This window comes from Elephantulus edwardii, unplaced genomic scaffold, assembly GCF_000299155.1.
Source record: "Elephantulus edwardii isolate Elephantulus edwardi_28Jun2011 unplaced genomic scaffold, EleEdw1.0 scaffold00042, whole genome shotgun sequence".
NCBI classification, from domain to species: domain Eukaryota; kingdom Metazoa; phylum Chordata; class Mammalia; order Macroscelidea; family Macroscelididae; genus Elephantulus; species Elephantulus edwardii.
In genome coordinates, this window is record NW_006399792.1 from 14256980 (window position 1) to 14284527 (window position 27548).

At 38.3% G+C, this 27548-nt stretch overlaps 1 protein-coding gene across 1 annotated transcript in view; it reads left to right on the forward strand.

Moving 5' to 3' along the window:
- ANTXR2 (anthrax toxin receptor 2) overlaps positions 1-27548 on the forward strand; it is a 158130-nt gene that overhangs the window by 8380 nt on the left and 122202 nt on the right. Inside the window, exons 4-7 of the mRNA XM_006885333.1 lie at positions 22447-22528; positions 23011-23118; positions 23234-23302; positions 24626-24706. Of these exons, the coding sequence (XP_006885395.1) occupies positions 22447-22528; positions 23011-23118; positions 23234-23302; positions 24626-24706 (340 nt within the window). The remainder of the gene's footprint in view (positions 1-22446; positions 22529-23010; positions 23119-23233; positions 23303-24625; positions 24707-27548) is intronic.

Genomic DNA, 27548 nt, shown 5'->3' on the forward strand with positions numbered 1-27548 from the left:
ATTTTGTTAGTGTGTGATATTAGTGATATTGTTTGATAATTTTCATGCTCTGTTGTGTCACCTTTTTTTTGGAATGAGAATAAATATGGATCTCTTCCAGTCAGTTGAACAAGTAGTTGTCCTCCAAATTTCTTGACACAGCCTGGTGCAGGGCAGCATTTGTTTATTGAAATATGTCAATTGGTCATCAATTCCTGAGGTTTTATTTTTTGCCAAGTCCTTCAGAGCAGCCTGAACCTCCTCCTTCATCACCAGTGCCTATTGCTCGTATGTTGTTTCTTGAAACTCTTCTGTGTTAGCCAATATATGTTCTATTTTATATTATTACAATTAATCTATGCCTATTATTACACTATCTTTTAAAGTCCCCATTGATATTTCTTATTCCTTCACTGTCCCCAACTCAATTTGTCCACTAAACTCTGCTAGCCTATGATTTCTACCCTTCCCCTTTTCCAACCCCTACCTTTTTCACCTTCTTCTGTTGGACATTTATAAACAACTTGTAGCTTTCCTTCTGTTTTTACCTAATGGTCTTATTCAGTATTTGTCCTTATGAGACTAATTCAGTTCATTCAGCATAATGCTCTCTAGATTCTCTCATAGTATTTTAAGAAATCATTACTCCTTAGTGCTGCATAGTATTCCCTGGTGTGAATGAACCACAATTTCACAATCCATTTGTTTATTGATAGATATTTGAGCTTTTTCCATATTCTTGCTATTGTGAATAATGCTACTATGAACATAGGTGTACATATCTCCATTTGTGTCTCAGTTCTGATTTCTTTGGGGTATTTTCATAGCAGTGAATAGCTAGATCACATGGGATTTCTATGTTCTCCTTTTTGAGGAAACGCCAAACTATCTTCTAGAGTGGTTGTACCATTTTATAGACCCACTAACAGTGCCTGAAAGTTTCAGTCTGTCCACACCCTCTCCAACATTTATTGCTTGCTGTCCTTTAAACTTTGCTACTGCTATTGGAGTGACAAGCTATCTCTTTGTGGTTTGCTTTTCTCTGATTGCCAGAGATTTTGAACAATTTTTTATGTGTATGTTGGTCATCTGATTGTCTTTCTTTGTGAAGAGCCTTTTTATATTTTTTTCCCCATTTGTTATTGGATTATCAGTCTTTCTGGTGTAGCCTCTGTAGTATTCTGTAAACTTTCATTGTGAGACTCTTGTCTGATATGTCATTGTGCTTCTGTTAGTTTTTGATCTACTCTTTCTGACACAAAATATGTTCAATAGTACTTGTTCAATAAATTCTTATTAGATGAATATTTGAGCTAGTATTGTGTTGAACCTAGATTTTTCTTGAATGGTGCTTTGTTCTACACATGTGGATTTCTCAAAGGTTATATGTCATTGCAGTTTTTAGAAATTTCTTTTTTCCCTTTAACAGTGCTGATCTGGGACATAATTTGAAGGGACTCATGGGAAAAAGTTGTAATTTACAGAGTTGCTTTACTACTTTGTCTCATAATTTGTGATTTAACTTTTGCTTGAGAGGAAATTGCTCTCAAATAGGAAAAATCAACCTAGACAGAATCTTTCTTCCTCCCTGTACTTTCTTCTGTGCTTCTGAGACTCATCAGGGGCTAGAGAATTAGTAGCCCCTTGTAGTCCATGTGCAGTAACTTTCCATGTCTTGGAATGTAAAAAAAAAAGAAAAACAGAGTTCATGCTTTTATGCATTTTGTGTCCAGGTTCATTCTTAAAGAAACAGCTCTGGATATGGTGTAGCTGTTAGGGAAAGAGAGCAGCCTAACATTTGTTGTTACTATTGTTGTTGATTGCCGTCTAGTCGAGCACGACTCATAGTGACCCTATATATGAAAGACCTGAAGCCTTTCTGTAATTATTGTCGTTTCTCAAAGTTCATAGAGTTACCAGAGGCGTGTTGTTTTGGAAGTGAATGCCACTCCTACTTCCAAACCTGTCTTAAACTGGGAGCTCCACCAAACACTGGTAACCATTATGGCATTTGACACCCCAATAGCACAAGGTTCAGCATCACAGCAACCCCAGGTTACCTCAGTACAGCGTATTGACAGAAGAGTGCTGTACCACTTAGAACATTGTTCCTCCAAAATATAATAACAACCAACTTTTACACACACACACACACACACACACACACACACACACACACTTATTTAGGATAATATCAGAAATACAGTTAAGTCCTATTGTACCAAATTTATTGCCAGGTAACTTTGTGTTTAGGTCCTCTAATACTTTGAATAAAATCACTGCCTTTGGGTCAACTCTCCATTGTGCTTCTGAGGCTATAAATCACAAGGGAGGAAGGAGTTGCCGATCTTTCTTCTTAGGAGCTGCTGGTGAAAACCACCAGAGGTGCATTATCTTTGAGTTAGCAGCACATATCTGTCTAGACTTTGTTACCAGAGAGTAACACTTTCAATAACAAGATATAATTTACTCAGTGATCAACCAGATTACTGTTGCTTAAGCATGTATAGGGAGCTGTGGTGGCAAGTAGCTGAGCTGAAATCTCAAAGGCATGCGGGTTGAAACCACCAGCTACTCCACGGGAGAAAAATGGGCAGTCTCCTCTCATGCGATTAACTGCTTCTGAAAACCCACTGGAGGGTCAGCTGTGAGTCAATTCCGACTTGATGGTACATGACCACAAGCGTGTATGGAAAGGAATTTAAGGCTTTAAGTTAGTGTTCCTACATTATCATTGATTAGAACATTGTTATATAGATAAAATAGAGGAAAGAATGGAAGGGGACAGGAGAAGTTTGACTTTTGAGAGGCAACATAGTGTTGTGGTCAGTAGCAAAGCTACTAGATCCAGTCTTTCTGAATTTTAGTATGCAATGATTTGTGTTACCAACCCAAAAATAAGCAGCTTAAATTCCCTGGTTGCTCCAACAGGAGAAAGATGGGTAAACTCCTCTTGTGATCTAGAGCTTCTGAAAACTCACAGGAGGGTAAACTGGTTCTGATTCAGCAGCAGTGAGTAGGAGTGGTTTTTGTTGTTGTGTGCCATCGAGTTGGAACCAATTAAAGCTTAACCTCTTTAGGAGACTGTAAATTAGAAAAGAATAGACTGTCTTTAAATTTTGTAGAGGACTTTGAGGGGAAATGACACAAGAAAGATTGCCATCTTTCTCCTACAGAGACCTTGGTGGGTCCAAATTTCCTTGATTTTTGTTTTCTCTTTTATTTATTGTTGCACATTTTCTCCCCTCTTCCCTCTCTCCCATTTCCCACCCTGCAGTGCACCCCTTGCTCTAGATTTTTCTTATAAATATAATGCATAATTATATATTCCATTCAGACAGTTCTTCCCCCTTGTCTATTCTAATGCAGTATTCATTATCTATCCTCTCTTTGGACTGTTGTAAGGAGAGACCGGTCCTTGGAGAAGTACATCATGCTTGGAAGGGTGGAGGGACAGCACAGGAGAGGAAGGCCCTCTATGAGGTGGATTGACTCGGTGACTGGGTTAATCGGGATGGGTGTATTGGAGACAGTGAGATTGGCACAGGACAGAGCAGAGTTTAGGGCTGTTGTACATAGGGTCGCTATGAATCGCAAGTGACTCGAAAGCACATAACAACAACAACAATAACATCCTCTTTACACATTTTTCTCCAACCCCCCACGCATGTCTGTCCTCTTTTATAATAGAGATGTTATGCACTATGCATTCTTTTGTGATGGATATTTCACTTAGCTCAATGTCCTCAAGGCTCCCCTGTGTTGTATAATATTTTACTATTTCATTGTAGACCCTAAAGAAACCAGAGCCACAACTCAAACAGATGTATCCACATCCATGTTTATTGCTGCATTATTCACGATAGAAGAGAGATGGAAGCAAATGCCTAAATGCCCATCAAGAAATGAATGGATAGAAAAAAAACTATGGTACATCTACACAATGGAATACTTACCAGAATTGAAAAAGCTTTGTCTTTTAGTTGGCAGTGCAACTAGATCACTAGGTCACCCACTAGGTCACCAGAACACCGTTGAATGTTGTTATTGTTGTGTACCATTGAGTCGGAACAGACTCATAGCTGACCCATTGGCGGGTTTTTAAGAGGCAGTTAATCACATGAGAGGAGATTGCTCATCCTTCTCCCACAGAGCTGCTGGTGGCCGTGAACTGCATGCCTTTAGGATTGCAGCACAGCTTCTTACCACTAGGCCACCAATACTCCTGGATCACCACATCACCCACTAGGTGACCGGAGTTCCATTGAATAGGAATATTATAATTCATTGGTCAATGATGATTGTTGTTGTTATGTGCCTTCGAGTCGTTTGAGACTCATAGCGACCCTATGTACAACCCTATGTACAGCCCTAAACCCTGCTCTATCCTGTGCCAGTCGCACTGCCTCTGACACACCCATCTCGACTACCCCAGTCACTGAATCAATCACCTCATAGAGGGCCTTCCCCTCCTGCGCTGTCCCTCCACCTTAGCAAGCATGATGTCCCTCTCCAAGGACCTGTCTCTCCTTAAAACGTGTCCAAAGTATGTCAGATGAAGCCCCAGAATCCTTGCCTCCAAGGAGTAGCCTGGTTTAATCCTCTCCAGGATGAATCTGTTTGTTTTCTTGGCAGTCCATGGTACATTCAATACATTGGAAAGGTAATTATTCTTTCATTGCTACAGAATTTTCACCTATAAAATAATAAAGATAAAAATGGTAAAAATAGCATTAATTTGTAAGATTGTTCTTATTATCTGAATTTAGAGGATGTGCCAGCCGTGCTTGGTGATGCAGTGGGCTAAGTGTAGAACCATTAGACAAAAGGGTGATGTTTCAACTCCTGCCATTAGTGTCTTGGAAGAGAATCCTGATAATCTGCTTCTGGCAGTCACAGCCTTGAAGACTCTACAGAGTAGCTCTCTGCACACATGGAGTCACTGTGAGTCGGGATCAAATTGATGGCAACTAACAATAGCATGGTTGTTGTTACATGTTTTTGAGTCAGAATCAGCCCACAGCTGGCCCTCTAGTGAGTTTTCAGACACAGTACATCAAATGGGAGGGAATTCCCCATCTTTCCCTTGAAGAGCAACTAGTGGTTTCAGCTCGTGAGCCTTTTGATTGGCAGCACGGCTTTTTACCACTAGGCAAGGCTACCAGCGTTTCATAACACTGACAGAGTATTTTAATGATCAGGAAAGAATGAGCCTTATGCTATCCTATTTAAAAAGGCTTGCTAGCATTTCAGGAAGAATTCAATAATGTTATTTTCAGATTACGTTTTACATAGCTGGCTTCTCTGTTTCTTCATAAATAAAACTATTTTCAGTTAGCATGGAATTCTTAATTTGTGACATATTGAATTAGCTTGCAGTTGTGGAATTTACACTAAGTAGATCGAGCTTAAGGCTCCAATTTTACCACTTATGGACTTGGGGACTCGGGCTAGTCATCTGCTTGTGGTGTTAGTGTCTATGTTTATAAATTCTGCTGTGTGTTTCTAAGAGAGCTGCTGAGAAGACCAAAATGAAAGCGTATTTTGTATGTCATAGAACAATCTTCAGTGAAGAATATATTTTTCCTATATATTGTATGATCTGATTCAGGCCATGATCTTTTCAGTTCCTAGCTATGCATTTGAAAACAGGATAGCGAATAAAGATGACAGATGCCTTTGAATTGTAGTATTGGAGAAGAGCACTGAACATCCCCTGGACAGTCAAGACAACAAACACATATGTAGAGAGGGTGCAGCCAGAGTGTTCTTTGGAGGCAAGAATGATGAGGCTTCGTTTCACATACTTTGAACATGTTGTTAGGAGGTGCTATTCTTTGGAGAAGAACATGATGTTGGGAAGGATGGAGGGTCGGTGAAGGAGAGGAAGAAACTCAACCAGGTGGATTGACATGGTGACTGCTGCAGTGGGCTCTTGTGTGTTGGGAAATGTGGAGATGGCACAGAATAGATCAGGGTTCAGATCTTTTGTTCATAGGGTCCCTATGAGTTGGACTCGACTCGAAGGCACTAACAGCAACAATAATATTGTATTTTTTACTGGTTTTGTTTTATTGAATCAGTAACTTCTGTAAGTTCTCTGCTCTATATTGAGTTGATTTTCTGCTCTATATTGAGTTGATTTTCATCCATTCTTTGTGAAGTGTTTGGGTACTGTATTTTATATCTTTAGGATGCCAGAGCAAGGAACAAATAGTTTGGCAACTGTCATGTATTAGATTGTGTTTCCCCAAAACATGTGTATGTAATGTAGTGTGGAATTTATACAATTGTCTCCCATAATTTGCTAAGCTAAGCCAAGTAATTGTTAGAGGCTTAAGGGTAGGATACAATATCCTAAATTCCACCGTAGCCTTGACCTTATGTAACAGAGGTGGGTTTTTTTTAAGCTTTTTAAAATTTTTATTAATTTTAATGAACATTTACAGAGAGTTTGGATTTCCATTCATTTACTGTTGCACTTTTCTCTCTGCCCCCGCTCCCCCAGTTCACTCTTCTCTTTGAAAAGGAGAAGAAAAATTCCTTCATTGCTATACAATCTCCCCGCACCCCACCCCCCCAACCCTGAGTATACTCCACTCTGCAACCTTCATTCCGGACTCTTATGATAATCGTAATGCCCTATAATATACTGCTTTTGAACTGTTCTCTCCCTCATCCATTTCAATGCAGTATACATAATTTATCCGATTTTTCTCATTCTTTCCCCAACCCTGATGTCAGTCCCATTCTACAACAGTGGCACCATGCAGTGTTTGCCCTTTTGTGATTGAGATACTTCACTCAGCATAATGTCCTTCAGGGTCACCCATTTTGGATAATATTGCATGAGTTCCCTGTTTTTCAGTGCACCTTAGCAGTCCCTTGTGTAAGGGAGTTTTTTTAAGGAGTGACCTTTAGCATCTTTATCTTGTCAGAGAAGAGAACCATCAGAGAAGGGGGAAGCCCTGTACTATCAAAACAAAAGAGCTCGGGCAGAACACATTTTTAGGACCTGAGCTGTAAAACTCCTAGCATCAGAAGACATGCAAAAAGAAACTTTCTCCTAGAGCTGGCATCTTGAATTTAGACTTCTAGCCTCCTAAACTATAAGAGAACAAATTTGTTTGCTAAAGCCATCCATCTACTTGTAGTATGTCTGTTATTGCAGTATCAGGTAGCTAAGCAGCTATTAAATATCTTTGTTTCAAGGTGTAGAAACTAGACTTCTGTAGATAGACTTTTTAAATGTCATAGTTCCCTTATAAATATGCCTGATTGTAAGGAAAAGCAAAACCAGAAAAACAAAGATTAAGTAGAAAAAGTTTCACAATTTCACTTCTATTACTCATATTTCTTTAGTACTTTGGCAAACATGAGCAATACTTCTTTCATGCTTCTCAGAGGGCCGCTAAAGACTTGTAGTAGAGACGAGGTAAGATTGCTAGGCAGTAAGTCCTATAAACACACATCCGTGCTACAAGTTTAGCTGGTATTTAGCCCCATGTACGTATACAGCAAAGGAGCTCTGGTGGCTTAGTGACAGGAGTTGTGCTGCCAATTCAAAGGCACATGGTTCATATCTACCGTTTGCCCTGCAAGAGAAAGAGAACGTCTCCTATTATGTGATTTCCTGCCTCTGAAAAGTCGCTGATGGGCCAGTTGTGAGTTGGTTCTGCCTTGACGATATAAGACAACAGTAAACACACAACGAGAATAATAACACATGGCAAGAAAGGATTTGGTTATATTCTCAGTGCTCTAATATTTAATTCTCTATAATACTTCCATTTGAACCATTCTTTCTTTTTCCTGTGTTGCTCCCATAATATCTATGATGGCTTAACAATAAGAAATTATGCTTTCTGTTCAATGAATACAATTTGAGTCCACCTGCTACTCCGAGGGAAAAATATTTGCGATTCACTGGAAACTGACTGGAGGGCCAGCTATTGATTAGCTGTAATGATACCCAGCAACAATGCGTCTATTAGTAAATCTACTCACCTTACTGTTTACTATCTTAACTGTGAGATATCAAACAGTATGATTTCTCAGGAAAACACAAAGATACTGTGTCCAGTGTAATGGGCACATTACATATTACAGTGTAATAGTGGAGGGTTAAAGGGATGTGTGCATGTGCTAATTCAGCTCAGGGCTATCTTACAGACTCATGTATTAACTCAATGTGAAAATGCTCATTGCCTCAATATTAGGTTTGGAAGTAGTACAAATTTTAAGGAATAATGTTATTTACTATGGAGTTCTGGTGGTATGTTTTCTATATTTAACTATTAACCAAAAGGTCAGTGGTTTGAATCCACAAGCTGCTCCTCAGGAAAAAAAGTAAAAAAATTTAAAAATGAACAGTTTCTTCCTGTAAAGATTTACAGCTTTGGAAACCAAAATGGTCACTATAATATGGAATTGATGCACAACGGGGTTTTTGGGTTTTTAAATGTTGCTTAATTGCAAAGAGTGGAGTATGCTCCATTCTGGTCAATATTACCTTTGTGCTGCAATTGTGTTTTAGTTGAAATCATTTGCCAAGTAATATTTTGTGGTTACTTGGGGCACAATGTGTTAGGCCACTAAACAAAGGATCAGTGGCTTGATTCCACCAGCTGCTCTGCAGGGGAAAGATGGGCAGTTTACTTCTATAAAGATTTACAGCTTTGGAGAGCCAATGTGGGGCCACTGTGATTTGGATTCAACTCCACCACAGTGGTTGGTTGCCGGTATTGTGTGGCAGGCAGTGTGTGAGTGCTCTCCGTATATTAACTCTGGTAATCACCATGACAACTTCATGTAATAGTCTTATTAGCTCAATTTTACAGTAATGAAACTGAAGCTAAGAGAGGCAGTGCAGCTTGTCCAAGGACACACAGTTAATGAGTGAGGAGCAGATATATTAGACAGAAAGATCACTTAAAATGTATAGCACATCTTACCCCTCTCATATGTGAGGTAATATAATGGATAGAGAGAAAACTCTTCACCATGATTTCAGCTCTTCAGTCTGCTCTCTGGTGGCCTAGTGGCAAGAAGCTGCACTGCAATCCCAGAGGTGCATAGTTCAAATCCACCAGATTCTCTGCTGGATAAGGAGGGACAATCTCCTCCTGTACCAGTGAGATCTGATTTGACGATACACACACAAAATATAATAAAATTGAAAAAAACAAACACCAAAATAAAAATTTAAAAAAACCCCACAACTAAAACTTTCTAATTTCTTCTGTTGTGAGAGACAGCTGTCTTTGAATCATGGAATTCAAAGGGTCTGAATCTTGCCTTATCCTGAGCCAATATTATATTTCTGACACACCTGACCCCATTTCCACAGTCACTGTGTCAATCCATCTCATCCAGGATTTTACTCTCTTGCACTGTTCTTCCACTCTTCCAAGCATGATGTCCCTCTCTCCAAGGACTGGCCCCTCCTTACAACATGCCCAAAGTATATGAGACAGAATTTTAAAATCCTTGCTTCCAAGGAGTAACCTAGCTTAACTGTCTTGAGGAAAGACCTGTTTGTTCTCCGGGTAGTCCATGATAAGTTCCATATACTCTTCTCCAGCACCACAATTCAAGGGCATTGATTTTCCTTCTGTCATTCTTTGTCATTGTCCAGTTCTCAGATGCTTAGCAACTAAATTGAGAACAATCCATGGCTTGGATCAGGTGCTAGTCAGATGTTAGTCTTTAGACTGACATCTTTGCTCCTCAGCATTCTGGAGAGGCCCTTGACAGCAAATTTCCCCAATTTAACTTATCTTTACAAATCAATACATAGAACAAAGTAGTCACAGCTAAGATTCAAATCCTATTTTGACTTCTTAGCATGCACATCTAATCAATTTACGGACTTAAATTTGCTGTGTTCCTTCTTCTCAGAATTTAAGAACATATCCATTCACTTCTATTATTCTTTCCTACTAAAAATCAGTGAAATGATGAGAGGAAGTGGCTGTAGTTGGATTTTTTTTTTTTAAATTCCAATAGGGAAATGATGATTAGTCCTAGAAAAATTTGCTTGAATCACACATTATATTAACTCCAGAGATCTGAGTATGGCAGCAGCTCTGGTTCTAGAGATGGATATGTTAATAACTACTCTCAGTGAAGCTCCACATCTGCTTTATGAGTATATTCTAGAAAATTAAGTGTATTGTTACACATGCCTGGGAGACAGAACTGGCACAGTGCAGTAATAGGAAGCAAGGGTCAATTTCTTATGGTTCGATAAGACAGTGAGTATGAAAACTAGAATAAAAATATGCTAAATGCAGCAGGTATGAACTTGAGATGTGATCTGTGTTCCTCACTTTGATAAATTCAGACCAAAGTCTGAAGACTTAAAAGGAACCTTAAAAAGACTTTAAAAGGAGAACATTTTACACAGGACTCAGATAGTACAGGGCACTTAGTAAGGAACATTTTTGGATCCAGGATTGCTAGTTTATTTATCTGGACTCTGGACCACAACTGTTGTGTCAGGTGCTTTAGAAAGTCCTGGGAATATGTATTTGGTAAACTATAATGGACAAATTGTTATATAAGCTACTGAAGAGTTAACTAAAACTCTTAAAACTGTTAGTTTGTAAGAGATCAGAATGTGTGAGTAATGTTTGTCTTTAGGAAATAATGTTTCATTCACTTTTAAAATGTTTACCAAGTTTTTTGTAAGTTCAAGTCTAGAAGAGAATGAATTATATTGTTGGGATTTATTTTTTGGTAGTATATTGGTAGTATATGACGTAGAAATAGATAATAACACAAATAGAAAATTATTGTCAGTATATTGAGTGGAAACATGTATTTTCTTTCTGATCTCGTCACTGTGGCTAATACTGTGGTTTATTATTAAAATGAGTTTATAAAAGTAGTAGGTAAAGTTGTATCCTGGTGGGAAGCAAAGAATACCAGAAGAATGTCTATCTATGCTTTACTGACTATGCAAAAACATTGATGGGGTGGATCAAAAGAAATTATGGCTAACATTGAGAAGGATGGGATCCCAGAACAATGAATTATGCTCATGTGAAACCTATATGTAGACCTAGAGGCTTTTGAGTGAATGGAGCAAGGAAACACTGCATGCTTTAAAACTATGAAAGCTGTCTGTTAGGGTTGTATTCTTATTTCATACCTATTTAATCTGCATGCTGAACAAATTATTTGAGAAGCTGAACTCTTGATTGGAGGAAGACTCATCAATAACCTTTCTTATGCAGATGATGCAACCTTACTTGCTGAAAGTAAGGAGTATTTGTAGCACTTGCTGCAGAAGGTTAAACACTGCAGGCTTCAATATGGATTGCATCTCAATATCAAAAAACCCTCCTAATACTCACTATTGGACTGATAGTTGTTGGGTACCATTGAGTCGGAACTGATTGCCCATTCTTCTCTCACAGAACAACTGGTGGATTCAATTTGCATACCTTCAGAATTGCACCACAGATCTTACCACTAGGCCACCAGAGCTCCCTAACATCATGACTGATGGGGAAAAGATTGAAACTGTCAATGATTTGATCTTACTAAAAGGCACAATCAATCAATCAATACACTTAGTACCAGCAGTTAGGAGACCAATAGACATATTGCATTGTGAAAATCTGTAGTCTGGGACCTCTACAAATTATTGAGGATCAATGATGTCAGTTTGATGACTAAGGTGCACCTGATTCAGGTCATTGTCTTTTCAGTAACTTGTTATGCATCAAGAGCTGGACAATGACTAAGGATAATAGAAGAAGAATTGATGCCTTTGGACTGTGGTGTTGTAGAAGAGTACTGAATATCCCATGGATTAGCAAAAGAACAAACAGATATGTCTTGGAGAAAGTGCAAGCAGAGTGCAACTTGGAAGCAAAGATGATAAAGCTTAATCTGACAAACTTTAGGTTTATTGCTAGGAAAGGTTATTTCTTGGAAAGGGACATGATGCTTAGAAAGATGGAGGGATTGTGGAGGAAAGGAAGACCTTCAACCAGGTGCATTGACTCAGTGACTGCAGCAATGGGCTTGAATGTGTCAGAAATTGTGAGGCTGTCACAGGATAGACAGGGCTCAGATCTTTTTCATATGGTCTCCACGAGTCATACTCAACACAATGGCACCTAAAAACAACAATTATCTTTAAAATATTTTTGCAAGGGGAGCTCTAGTGGCCTAGTGGCAAGAAGCTGCACTACAATCCCAGAGGCGCACGATTCGAATCCACCAGACGCTCTGCCTGTGAAGGAAGGACAATCTTCTCCTGTACCAGTCAGATCTGATTTGACAGTACACACAAATAATAAAATAAAAATTAAAAAATGTTTTTGCTAAATATTTTATATGTACTAGCTCAAGTAAAATACAATACTAAATGAATTATAAATCATTAGTAATTTTGTGTAAATTTCAATAATATCCTTTAACACAATATACTCAATCTAATAAAAATGACTTTCTAAAACAAATGTTTAATCCCATTTTTGTATTTGACACTAGTAGCATGGATGTGTGATATTTTTAGCTATTGTGAAAGGTTGTTCTTCTGTTGTTCCAAAGATATGCTACCTATTATCATATATAATGCATTTATTAAATAATTATAATGTATAATAAATATATATTTTCTTCTGGGTTTGTGACAGAAACATGTGGCAGAAGTGAAAAAATCCCCAAACCAAATCCATTGGCAAGAAATCAATTCCTACTTATACCAACCCTATAATGCATAGTAGAACTGCCCATAGGCTTTCTAGAGTGTAAGTCTTTACCAGAATAAGCAGTGTCATCTTTGTGTTTTGGAGAAGCTGACAGATTAAAATTGGTGCTTCTTTAGTTAGAAGCTCAATATTTACCCTACTAAACTACCAGGGTTGAAGTGAAGATGTGCCATTTCCATTTTCACCTGTTGTTATGTGCCATCAAGTTGCCTGCGACAAATTGTGACTCTGTGTACAACAGCTCTGAACCCTGCCCTATTCTGAGCCAATATCAATGTTCTGACAGAGCTAATCCCACTTCTGTAGTCACTGAGTCAATCCATCTCATCCAGGGTCTTCCTAATCTGCCCTGTCCCTCTACCCTTCCAAGTATGATATTCTTCCCCAGTGACTGATCTCTCCTGGCCACGTGTGCAAAGTATGTGAGATGGAGCTGCAAAATCCTTGCCTCTGGGGAGTGGCTTGGTTTTACCCTTTTTAGGCCTGTTTGTTTTCTTGGAAGTCCACAATATGTTCAACACTCCTCTCCAGAACCACAACTCAAAGGCATAAGTTCCTTTTCTATCAGTCTTAGTCATTGTCCAGCTTTCTGACACATAGAGATTAATTGCAAAGATCATGCCCTGTGGTGGGTACACCTTAGTCTCCAGACTGACATTGTTTGCTCTTCAGTGCTCTAGAGAGGTCTCTGACAGCAGATTTTCCTGCTGCAATTTGACTTTTAATTTCCTGACTGCTGGTGCAAAAAATGTTGACTGTGGAACCAAGCAAGCTGAAGTTGTTAAAAGTCTCAATTTCTTCTCTGACTATCATGAACCTCCCAATTGGCCCAGTGGTGAGAATCTTTGTTTTCTTGATGTTGAGCTTCAATTGATATTCAAGACTACAGTCCTTGACCTTACACAGCATATGTCTTATGTCCTCCTCAGTTTCAATGAACAAGGTTGGGTCATCTACTTAACACAGGCTGTTGATGAGTCCTCTTCCAATACTGATGCCACCCACATTCCTCCTCATAAAGTCCAGGCTCCTGAATGATCTGTTTTGCATGTAGATTGAAAAAGTATGGACATAGGAGACATCCTTGATGCCTACTTTTGTATTCTTAGTCATATAAAAACCATGGCTACCTTGAGACTAGCTTGATAGGAGGGAGTCCAGTTTAGCCCTATATTGAAGCCACAAGTAAGACAATCAAGGCACTGATCAGTTATTCCAGCTGGTTTCCTGGTCCGTAACATGCACCAACACCAACTTGCTAGACATGCGAAAGAGACTAGTTTAACTCTCTTAACAATTCCAGCTCTCTCATCTGACCATATGTGAAACATAAAAATACGCATTCAATGCATAGCATCAAATGGAAAAAAATAAAATGTATTGTTTTAATGTGTGCTAATATTGTTGTTGTTGTTAGGTGCCATATGTACAAGAACTCTAAATGCCGTTCTATCCTTTGCCAACCTAGCCATCTCAAAGCACTCATTCCCACCGCTCCAGTCACAGAATCGATCCATCTCATCGAAAGTCTTCCTCTCCTCCACTCTGCCAAACATGATGTCCCTCTCCAAGGACCAGTCCCTCCTTGCAACATGCCCAAAGTATGTCAGACGAAGCTTCAGAATCCTTGACTCTAAGGAGCAATCTGGCTTCACCTTCTCTAGGACAAACCAGTTTGCTCTCCTAGCAATCCATTGTATATTCAATACTCTTCTTCAGCACCACAACTCAAAGGCATCAATTTTTCTAGTCATTGTCAAGCTTTCTGATGCATAGCAAGTAATTGCAAAGACTATGGCCTGGATCAGGTGCACTTCAGTCTCCAGACTGACATCATTGCTCTTCCATAGTTTGTAGAGGTCTCTGACGGTAGACTTTCCCCATGCAATTTGTCTTTTAATTTCCTGGCTGCTGGTACCAAGAATGTTGACTGTGGCGCCAAGCAAACTAAAGCTGTTGACAATCTCAATCTCTTCACTATCTATCATCTAACATGGCCAGTTGGGCTGGTGGTGAGAATCTTTGTTTTCTTGATTTTTGAGCTTCAATCTATATTTAAGTCTGCAGTCCTTGACCTTTAACAGCAAGTACTTCAGGTCCTCCTTTGTTTTAACAAGCAGGTTTGTGTCATTTGCATAGCACAGATTGTTGATGAGTCTTCAACTAATCCTGATGCCACATTTCTCCATAGAGTCTAGGCTCCCAGATAATCTCTTCGTCATATTAATTGGAAAGCTATGGAGATAGGACACATCCCTGGCATACACCCTTCCCAATTTTGAACTATGCAATATTCCCTTTCTCAGTTCTAACGACTTCCTTCTGGTCAAAGTATAGTTTTTGCATAAGCATGATCAAGTGTTCTCAGATTCCCATTCTTATCAGAGTCAGCCACAGGTTGTTCTGATCCACAGTCAAATACGTTAGCATAGTCAATGAAACACAGATAGATAATTCTTCTGGTACTCCCTGCTTTCAGCTGAGATCCATCTAATACTAGCTATTATATCCCTATTACCACGACCTCTTCTAAACCCAGCCTGCACTTCGGGCAGTTCTCTGTTGATGTGCCGTCCCAGTCGTTTTTGGATATTCTTCAGCAGAATCTTGCTTGCATGTGATATCAATAATACTGTTTGATAATTTCCACACTCTGTTGGGTCACCTTACTTTGGATTGGTAACAAATATAAGTCTCTTCCAGTCAATTGACCAGGTGGTTGTCTTCCAGATTTCTTGGCACAACTTGGTGAACACATCCAGGGCAGCATCTGTTCTTTGAAATATATCAATTAGTATGCCATCAGTTCCTGGGGCCTTGTTTTTTGCCAGTTCTTTGAGAGCAGCTTGAACTTCTTCCTTCTTCACCACAGGCTCTTGCTCATATGTTGTTTAATGGAATTCTTCTGTGTCCGCCAGTTGCTTTTGGAACAGTGACTCTGTATATGCTTTCCATCTTCTTTAATGCTTCCTGGATCTTTAAGTATTGCAACTTGAGGCTTGAATTTGTTCTTAAGTTCCTTCAGCTTAAGAAATGCTGAGTGTCCTTTTTGATGATTCCAAGTTTTTTGCACATTTCATTGTAATACTTTACTTTTTCTTCCAATGTTGCCCTTTGAAATCTTCTGTTCAGGTCCTTAACTACTTACATTAAAAGTGTCAAATGAAACATAATTTAATGCATTAAATTTCCCCTAAACAGCAAGAAAACACTAAAAATAAGTATTTAAGAAAACACAACACAGATAATGGGGCCAACAGCCATAAACATCCATTGTTGCTGTTGTTGTTATGTGCTGTCGAGTCACTTGTGATTCATCGTGACCCTGTGTACAACAGCCCTAAAACCTGTTCTGTCCCATGCCAGTCTCACTGTCTCTGACACACCTACTCCCATTACCCTAGTAACTGAATCACTCTACCTCATAGAGGGTCTTCCTCTCCTGTGCCGTCCCTCCACCCTCCTGAACATAACATCCCTCTCCAAGGACTGGTCCCTCCTTGCAACATGTCCAAAGTATGTCAGACGAAGCTTCAGAATCTTTGCCTCCAAGGAGCAGCTTGGTTTAACCCGCTCTAGGATGAACCTGTGTGTTTTATTAGCAGTTCATGGTGTATTCAGTATTCCACTCCCAACACCACAGCTCAAACACATCAATTCTCCTTCTATCCTCCCTAGTCATTGTCTAGCTCTCCGATGCATAGCAAGTGATTGCTAAGATCATGGCCTGTATCAGGCGCACCTAAGTCTCAAGAGTGACACCATTGCTTTTCAGTACTTTGGAGAGGTCCCTAACAACAAACTTCCCCATCACAATATGTCTTTTAATTTTTTGGCTGTTGGTGCCAAGAGAGTTGACTGTGGAGCCAAGCAAACTAAAGCTGGGAAACATCTTTATAACTTCACCATCCATCCTGATGCTGCCAATTTGCTCAGTGGTTAGAATCTTTGTCTTCTTCTTACTAAGCCTCAATCCATTACTAGGAAGCAAAATTGATCCCTATTCAAAGGACTCGAAACATATGTAGTGATGAATTTTTGTTGTTGTTGCTCAGTGATGTATTACAAAACACCCTACATCTTAATGATTTACACAACAACCATTTTATTAGCACCTAAAATTCTTTATGTTGACTGAACTCAACTGGGGTCTCGTCCTTTCCGTGTAACATTACCTGATGCTGTAGTCATAGAGACTGTTATTGATTTGCGAGTGCAGGTAGATCTGTGATGGATGCATTTTTATTTTCTTCTGTGTGACTTTTTCATCTGGCTGGACTTCTCACAGCATGACGACTGGCTTTCAAGAGTGTGAATTCAGAGAGATAACCAAGCATAAATTTTTAGTTACCCTTTTTCCTTTATGTAACTCTCTCAACCTATTGTTGTATTAGAAATGAAGGCATTAGTAGCAGATTACTCAGTATGTTACATAAGCACAAGCTGACATATTCTTGCAAGAAAGCACATGTAAGCCTGCGGTTACCTTGTTTACTGGAAATTATTGACCCCTTGCACAACCCAGTGTGTTCTGTGAATATGGACAATTCACAGACACAGTTCATGATAGCTAGTTTTAGTTGCAATGCTCCTTTCCCATCCTCTCCTTTGTCCCCTTCCCTTCCTGTCCTTTCTATGCCCTTCTTTCCTTTCCCTTCCTTTACTTTCTTTACACAGCAAGGAAATTTGAGGAGAAGTTGTTTGTTGTTGTTGTTATGTACCATCGAGTCACTTGCAACTCATAGCGACCCTATGTACAACAGCCCTAAACTCTGCTCTGTCCTGTGCATGTCTCACTGTCTCCAACACACCCATCCCGACTACCCCAGTCACTGAATCAATCAACCTCATAGAGGGCCTTCCCCTCCTGGGCCTGCCCTCCACCCTCCCAAGCATGATGTCCCTCTCCAAGGACCGGTCTCTCCTTACAACATGTCCAAAGTATGTCAGACGAAGCCTCAGAATCCTTGCCTCCAAGGAGCAGCCTGGTTTAACCCTCTCCAAGATGAATCTGTTTAGTTAATATAAAGATTACTCTCACAGCTTTAGATCAGTGTTACAAAGTTCTCTTAGTTCAGACTTATTGCCATCAAGTAGAACCTACTCATGACTGCTCCTCCCGTTGGTTTTCCAGAAGTGGTCAATCACAAGGAAGGAAATTGCTCATCTTTCTCCTTCATATAACATCTCGTGAACTTGAACCAGGGAGGCTTTTGGATTAGCTCCCTACAGACTACACCACCAGAGCTTCCTACTCCATGGATGACCAGTAGAACAAACAGATTTGTCCTAGAAAAAGTGCAGCCAGAGTAGTCCTTCTAGGCGAATATGAGGAAACTTTGTTTCACATACTTTGGGCAAGTTATTAGGAGGAGTTGTTTCGTGGAAAAGGACATGCTTGGAAAGGTGGAGGGTCAGCAAAAGAGAGGTTGATTCCCAGTGAGGTAGATTGACACAGTGACTGAGGCAGTGGGCTCATCTCTTATGAGAGATGATAGGGATAGCACACGAGAGGACAAGGTTCAGATTTGTCGTTCATAGGTTCCCTATGAGTTATACTCAACTTGACGGCACCTAACAGCAACAACAACAACTATATATGTGTGTGTGTGTGTGTGTGTGTATGTATATATATATATACACACACACATGCAAATTTAGTATAGTTTACATATTAAATTATATATAATTATATAATAATTGTTGTTAAGTGCCCACGTGCCCTAAGTAAGTGAGGCAGAACTTCATAATCCTAGCCTCCTAGGAGAAACTTGGTTTCACCCTCTCCCAGACAGACCTATTTATTTCTTGGCAGTCCATGGTATGTTCAAGAGTCTTCTCTAGCACCACAATTCGAAGGCATCTATTCTTCTGTCATCCTTAGTCATCGTCCAGCTCTCCGGAAGCATAACAAGTAATTCAAAAGACCATGGCCTGGATTAGGCGCACCTTTGTATCTAGACTGACATTATTATGTGCTGTCAGAGACCTCTCCAGAGTACTGAAGAACAATGATGCCATTCTGGAGACTAAAGTGTGCCTGATATAGGTCATGGTCTTTGCAATTGCTTGCAATGCATCAGAGAGCTGGACAATCACTAGGGATAATAGAAGGAGAATTGATGCCTTTGAGCTGTGGTGTTGGAGAAAAGTGTTGAATGCTAGGATTGCAGAATTGCAATCCTAGTTGAGTGCAGAATGCATGGATTGCTAGGAGAACAAACAGGTTCATCCTGGAGAGGGTTAAACCAGGCTAGTCCTCGGAGGCAAGGATTCTGAAGTTTTGTCTGAAATACTTTGGAGAGGTTACAATGAGGGACCGGCCCTTGGAAAAGGACATCATGCTTGGGAAGGTAGAGGGACAGAGCAGGGGGAGAAGACCCTTGATAAGATGGTTTGATTTAATGACTGGGGTAATGGGGGTACATGTGTCAGAACAATAAAATTGACACTGGACAGAGCAGGGTTTAGGGCTGTTGTACATAGGGTCTATTTGAGTCACAGGCAACTCGATGGTACATAACAACAACAACACTTACATATATTTAGGACCATGAGAATAAATAAGGTAATATGACCAAAGGAACTTAGATCTTTGTGAATGAGTAAAAAATTTTTTCGGTGGATTTCCCGCCAGGCTGAGAAAGAAGTAGACAAAATTTGCATCTTTGTATTAGCAGAAAGGAGGAAGTATAAAACACTCGGTGATGACACAGAAACTTCTCCTGTGAGACCTTATAGGGTATCATGCGTGTCATGATAGCCGCATCCTTGACAACGGCTTCACAACAAATACCAAAGTAGTTTCACTATTACTGTTCCTTGTAGTTAAAGTCATACCATCAAACAAAGCTAAACTCAGTGAAGCTAAGATTTAAAGATATTTGTTGGAGGTTTTATTTGGTTTTTAACAAGTCCACTTTTGTTTTCTTTGTTTTTATCATTTTCTGACCTGCTTTCCTTTAGAATTTCTCTAAGTCACAGGGTAGATCACGAAGTTCTGCTTTTTAACTATTTCACCAGTTTCCTTGTCCCCTCATTTAGCTTATTCAAAATGTCTCTTTAGTTAGGATCTTTTGAAAACATGATCTATTCAATCTTGTTTTGGCATCCACTTGTCCCCAAAGTGACAACATTTGTTTATGGAGAGAAATACTGACTACGTAGTCATCTTGGAAGGAATGCAAGACGAAGACTTGTGTGTGTTGGTCCTATGGGCAAAGATCACTTACTTCTGCAGTTTCAAAAGCAATGATTGGAGTCTGGAACTCTTAACATATTATGGTGGCAGCTACTAGTATGGATGCAAAACCAATAACTTGTTGGCTTTGAATCTTCGAATAGAATAAGTCAATAGAGATGAAGCTTCCAAATTTATATTTGAAAATCCCATATATTTGGAGCTTTCTGCAGAAGACACACCTTAACCATTTGCTGCTATCTGGTCTCAGAAATAATGGTGAGCTGAATCTGAAAGGAATAGAAAAGACTATTTTTTACCAGGCAAAATTTGTTTGTGTAAACTCAAATTTCAGTTGTCTTTTTTAGTTGCCTTTGGCAGCAAACATTAACTTGACGACACACTGCCACTCATTCCTGGGAAGCACCAAGTATTGGGTTTATATCTATGTTCAGACAGAATCCGTTTTAAGTCATTCAAGAAGATATAAAACATAAATATTTAGATAAGACAAGCTTATATTTTTGTGTCATGTACTCCATCATCTGTAGAATAATTAATTTTTAAATGGGCCAGTGAAAAAAAATTTAATCACTTACTTTACAAAAATAACTGTAATAAGGAATTAGTGCAAATTAGAGAGATTCATTATAAATAAACTTGATGACTCACTGTAAATTTAGTTGAAAAGAAAGAATATGAATAAATTAGTTAAATCCTTTTGAATTAGAGAATTTTTAAGATATTAAATGATTTGTTACTGTAAGATCTGAGTATGAGTATCAAGAGACTGCATGGGTCCCATAGAGAAATATGTAAGGAATGTAGAAAAGTGGTCATAGAATAGTTAGTAAGCTTTGAACTAGATTATTAAATGAGACAGTCAATATGGATTGGCAGAGAGGTAACTGAATCAGGATGGGGTAAGATTAACTTTATGCTTTGTAAGTTGTTTGTATGGGGAAGATTTTTGAGAAGAGCAGAATTTACAATGTTATCATTTTCATCAGTAACATTGATATATAAGCAAAAAGCAACTTTTGAAGAGTGATAAGGTTCTGTTGAATGGTTTGTTGGTTGCAACTTTAAACACTGCGTCATCACATGAAAAAATGTTTTGGCTACGTGTGTGTACTGTATTCATACAAGTTATGTGAGTTATAATAGTGCATGATGGTGGTATAGGATTTAGAGAATTCAGATACTAATCAAAAGGCTGGTGGCTTGAACCTACCATCTGTAACATGGAAGAAAGATGAGGTGGTGTATTTCCATAAATTTCTGAAAATATCTTAAGATCTCTTTTCCAAGTTTTTATACTGAAGTTTTAAAGTTTTAAGTAGAGTTTAAATTTTTCCTCCCAAACATTATTTTCTTTATCTCTTTAAGAACCTTGTGGTTTTATTTATTTTTAGAGTGTTTGAAACCATATAAATATAAGCTGTGGAAATTGGCTATTCTTTTATTCACACATACAAAGCAGTTCTTCATAATGTAGTCATATTCTATCTAGGTATGTTTAATTGGGAAAATGAATTAGTCAAAATGCAAAATATTCTATGGGTTTTCATCTTTTTTTATACATATTACTTATCCATCCATCTATTCGTGCTTACATACAACCATTTATTCTTTAGTTTATTCATTCGTCAATGTTTCTACCATATTTTAATGTGTCTTGGAGGAAGTAAAGTCAGAGTACTCGTTGAAGGCAAAGAGAATAAAGTTTTGCCTCACTTACTTCTGGCATGTTGCAAAGAGGGCTGGTCTGGTCCTTGGAGAGGCTTGGAAAGGCAGAGGGCTGGTGAAGAAAAGGAAGACCCTCAATCAAGTGCATTGACACAGTGACTGTTTGCAGTAGGCTCTAGTGTGTCAGGAAATGTGAGGATGGTCTCGAACAGGATGAGGTTCAGATCTTTTGTTCTAACGGGCACTGTGGATGTTCTGGACTTGACAGCACCTACCACCACCAACAATTTACCATATTTAAGAGAATATACTGGTGTCTGGATGAATGGGGAAATAACATGAATTTGAATAAATAATAAAAATTATATCTTACTTCAGTGGACCACATGTAGAAATTCTTACTTTCCAGAAGTGATGGTCAAGTATATACTTTAGGAATTTGAGGACAGAAAAGAAAATGTCTTACTTTTAATGAGGTGATTTGAAGATTTCAAAAGTGCTTTTAGAGTCACAACAAAAGGGGTCTTGAAATGGAGGTACTAGATCCCTGTGAAAATAGTTTAGCTTTTTACCATTTGGTAATATTATATAATTGAAGATACCTGCTCACAGGGAAAAAAAAAGTCTAGAAAAATTTTTAGAGACATTTCACATTGTTGATACTCCCAGTTGCTGTAATGAAAGTGTGGAAGTATCTAAATGATTACCAGAATACAGTAGCAAAACTGGATGAGGATCTTTCTGCTTTCAAATCCATGGGCTTTCTTTATGAAAAACCTTAGACACAATGCTGTCTTGTTTTTTGAGAATTGTTTGTCTTGATCTTTGCTTATTTTCCTTTTGCTTAATATTGTAATGCATTCTTTTCAGAGACCAAATTGTACGAGGCTTGGAGGATTTAAGACAAGTTAGTCCAGTAGGAGAGACGTATATACATGAAGGACTAAAGCTAGTAAGTTCTTTTACATTCATGAGTGTGGAAAAGAATACATTTTGACTCTAACAAAGTTTAAAAGCCATAATTATTATTTGTGTTATATTCACTAACACATGCTTTAATTGTTCTAGTGATGATACTGATGAACAAAATGATTTCTGATAGTTATAAAAATTTGGATATTTTTGCCTTTTAAAATATTTTCTGCTTTCTTGGTGGTTGTATTCTGAATAGTCAACCACAACTAAGAATCTATGTCCCTTAAAGCTAACATTAAAAAAAAATATCCTGACCAATCAAACAAAAAAGCAAAAAAACCTTGATATTAACTGAGCTTGAATGTGAATGATATTCCAAGTAAGATAGCACAAATCTTATTTTAAAAGCCAATTAGCAATATTTTGATTTTTGTCAAATTTACAGATTTGGTTTGATGGAACATGTTGGTTAAAAGTTAAAATTAAATGATAAGTTGGATAATTATTCTTCATTTTCAGGCGAATGAACAAATTCAGAAAGCAGGAGGTTTAAAAACCTCCAGTATCATAATTGCTCTGACAGATGGTAAGTTGGACGGTCTGGTGCCATCATATGCAGAGAAAGAGGTGGGTATTGAACTGAAACTGTTCTTACACCCTGCTGTACTTTGCTGTGTGTCTCTGCATGTCTACTCTAATATTTTTATAATCTTCCTCTCTTTCATTCTCTCTTCTGAGACAGGCCAAGGCGTCCAGGTCACTTGGGGCTAGAGTTTATTGCGTTGGAGTCCTTGATTTTGAACAAGCGCAGGTGAGTTCAACAGGTCTAGTAACTTTTTGGGTAAATCTAGTAAAATCTGGCATATTTAAATGGCATTACTATTTTAAGAATTATTTGTCAAATTATTTTTGCAGGTAACTTATATCAGTTTTCAAATATCTTTATAAAATGCTCATTTCTTTACTATATATATGACTTAAGCTCAAATTTAAGAATTTTTTGAATTTAAGATTTCATTACTGAAAATGGAAATCTGAATTTCTGATGCCTACTGGGTTTGAGGAACTGATGTAAGAGAAAAACTAGCACGGAGGTGATACGATTACTGTTTGTCTTCTTTAACTCAATAGACAAGATTGTGTAACAGTATTTTTTAGAGGGTTTTTTTAGGTTTCTTTTTTAAATTTTTATTAAATTTTATTACTTTTAATGAACATTTACAAAGATTTTGGATTTCCATTCATTCATTGTTGCACTATTTAATTTGATTTAAAATTTGACCCAGATGTGCAGGGACTTGAAATGTCCATTAAGAAAAACATTTTAAATTTTTCTTAGACTTCTTCAAAATAAAATATATTTTTCATAAAGTATTGTGGAATTATATATTTAATTCCCCACCCCTTCCTCACAAAACAGTTGTGCATCTAACTAAATTCGAGGTTGAGCCTGGCTAAAACTCCCATGACTCATGGCAGGCACAGATTTCAGAACTGCACTGTTTTGGGATTGCAAACTGAGGCCATTGAAGTTATTACTGAGGCTGATTTCCACTTGCTTTTGTGGTTCTATGTATAGAGTAACCACTGCCACTACTTTCTCTGACCTCTCCCACAGGCCACATTGGTGGTTTAAAGACCGTGTTGAAGATTTTTTTCTCTCAGATGACCACAACCATTAATAAATCTTTAAAAGTATTGTGCACTTTAACCAAGGACTCGTCAAGTGTCAGTGGTTAAATACTCAAATGCTAATCAAAAGGTTGGTGGTTTGAATCTACCCACCATTCTGTGGGAGAAAAATACGGCAGTCAGCTTCAGAAATGACTGTAGCTTTGAAAACCCTGTGGGTCAGTTCTACTGGCTCGCAATCAGTGTGAAACAAATGGGTACTAATGGGTTTGGTTTATGTTTTGATCTTAAAACTCATTGCTACTGAGTCCATTTCAAGTCAGAATGCTCTACTGGGTTTTGGAGCTTATAAATCTTTATATGAGAATGCTTCCCATTTTCCTTCCTTGGAGAAGATGTTGAATTTGCACTACTGACCCTTTGATTAGCTGCCCAACATTTTAAGCACTATGCAAACCTCTTTTGTTTATGTCTTAATTACTTCTTATTTTTTTCCCTAAAGCTTGAAAGAATTGCTGATTCCAAGGAACAAGTTTTCCCTGTCAAAGGTGGTTTTCAAGCTCTCAAAGGAATTATTAATTCTGTGAGTAAACCTCTGGAGCAGGAGGTCATTATTTTAGATACATTTTTTTTATCTTTATCTTTCAACTGCTTTATCTTGTAATTCTTATTCCAGAGCAGGCCATTATTACTTTGAATAAAGTGACAAGGGCGGGGTTTTGTTTGGTGTTGCAGATACAAGGTAGTCCTAAAGATCTGGCTTTTTTTTGTGAGTGAGATTTGATATTAATTCTTGCAGATTGAATTCAGTGAGCCTGGGCTTTTGATTTCAAGTTTTAAGGTTTTCATAAATGGCTCAGACACATCTTCCCTTTGGGCATGGAGTTTCTAACTGTTCTGATGTCTTGAAAGTTTTATATTCATACAGGAGACATGTAAAATAAAAATTTGGATTGGAATGTGTGATTACTCACTCCTCCAAAAATGGCATTTCTTAGGTATCAGTAAGGCAACTTGAACCAGCAACTGAATATTTGACTACGGTGGTTGTTGTTCTCTCCATTTTAATGATAACTAGTTTCACTGGAGCTCATAATATTTCTGTTTGGAATTCACTTGAGCTGTCTCTGGTGATCATTAGAATGTGGGTATCCTAAACAGGGTATAGGGAAAGGGAGTGATGAAATGCAAAGCAAAACTCATGGGTTTTCACAGCTGAAGTTTATGTTTCCTTTTACTGCCGTTTGCTGGAAGCACTAGGAACGGTTGCTATTAAGTATTTATGATATTTTGGTAAACAACATCCTAAAATGAAAGTGAATAATATATATTCTCTAAGCCAAAGAGCTTTCTTTAATCTTTCGGTATTTATTGGGGGAGGAGGCTAGAAATCTTAGTTTGTTCTGATATTTGGTTCCGGCATTTAGTAGTTTTCTTTAACTAGCATCTTTTTCAGAAACACAGATTGTCTTTCATTGAATTTGTTTTTAGTAGTAACACAGGTTTGCTTCTTTTAAGTGAATGGAGACATTTAGAGAAAACATAATGTAATTCTATCACCTAGCAGGACTTTTAGTGGGCCCACCAAATGTAAATGTAGAATGAGACAGAGTTTCAATTATTATAGGAATCCTTCAAGAAGATGGAATGACACAGAGAGTGTAACAGTGGGCACAGCATGTCAGAGTTCGTGAGGATGGTGCAGGACAGCGCAAGGTTCAGATCTGTTTCAGAGGATTGCTGAGTCGTCAACTCGATGACACCCAACAACCACCACCATGTATATTATTGTGTTTATTTTTATAGGAAAATTGCAATGTAAGAATAGTATAATATGTTATAGCTGGATTAAAAACAAATGTTTCATGATTTTAGTTTGAAAATATAAAAAAAAGTATGGGTAATGCAAAAGAGCATGTAATTTGAGCCCCTAGATGAAGGAATCTTATGTAGAGTGTCCCTTATGTAGAAATTTATTGTTTGGAGGACTTTCTTTAATTATTAAGTTTACATTGGTTTGCATACACAGTTTGTATATATTGTGTTTCACACTGTCTTTCATTTACATAGTGTTTTATACATTCTCATTAATTAACCACGCCCACCATTAACCTGTCTTTCCAGATACCTGATCTTTCTTATTTCCTTTACTCCCTCTCCCACTACCACCAAATTGTGCAACTCTATGATTCCCCCACCCCGTGCACCCTTACCCCTCTGTTCCCCACTCTCCCATCTCCCCTTGGATTCTCATACATATTCTACTAGTTATCCTTTCGTTTTTACAATTATGGTCCTATGCAGTTTTTATCCTTAGGAGACTGAGTTAGTTCACTCAGCATAATGTCTGAATGCCTTTATAATTATTATTGTAAATATACTGGGAAGACAGGTGGTTCAAATCCACTAGCTGCTCCATGGGATAAAGATAGTAACTTATATAATTTAAGATTTAAAATAGCCAGTATTAAACCACCCAACTCACTAACACCTATGTCCCATAACTTCAGGTTTTCCATTTCATTTTAAAAACTTCCAGTTTCCTTAGATTTTTGTTATGTATTCAACACTGAGTTTTAATGAATATTAAAAATCCAGTATTACTACTTACTTACTGGTGTGCCATGAAAACCCTGATAAGTTTACTCCATCTATGTCTGAGGGACATCATGCTTGGGAGGGTGGAGGGACAGCGCAGGACGGGGAGGCCCTCCATGAGGTGGATTGATTCAGTGACTGGGATAATCAGAATGGGTGTGTCTGAGACAGTGCGATTGGCATAGGACAGAGCAGAGTTTAGGGTCGCTATGAGTCGCAAGCGACTCATTGGCACATAACAACAACAACATGTCACTAAGGGAGCTCAGGTGGCTTAGTGGCTAGAAGCTGTACTGCAATTCTGAAAACACGTTTCGAGGCCACCAACAGCTCCGTGGGAGAAGGATAGGTGGTCTCTTCCTGTGGGATTAATTGCATCTGAAAACCCGTTGGAGGATCAGCTACGGGTTGGTTCTGTCTCTGTAGTACATAACAACAGCCATGTCGCTAAAGTCCATTTTCATAGACTAGTTTAAGTAAGAAGCTCTTGTGAAGCCGTATTTTTAGTGCCTTTCAACCTGATAGACTTACCCTACAATACTATATTAGATTGTTGCTGTTCATTAAGTTTTCACTAGTCGTTTATTTCAAAAATTAATGGCCAGTCCTATTTCCTAGTTTGTCATAGTCTGCACAGTATTGCTGAAACTTGTCCACCATAGGTGATTTTGTTAGTATTTGAAATACTGGTGGCACAGCAACATATAAGCAACAAATACTGGTGCCACAATACAGTTAATATTTAGAGAATGGTGAACTACCACTCTTACTATATTATTATCACTCTATAATAATATGCACAAAGTGTACTTCTGACTCAAATATTA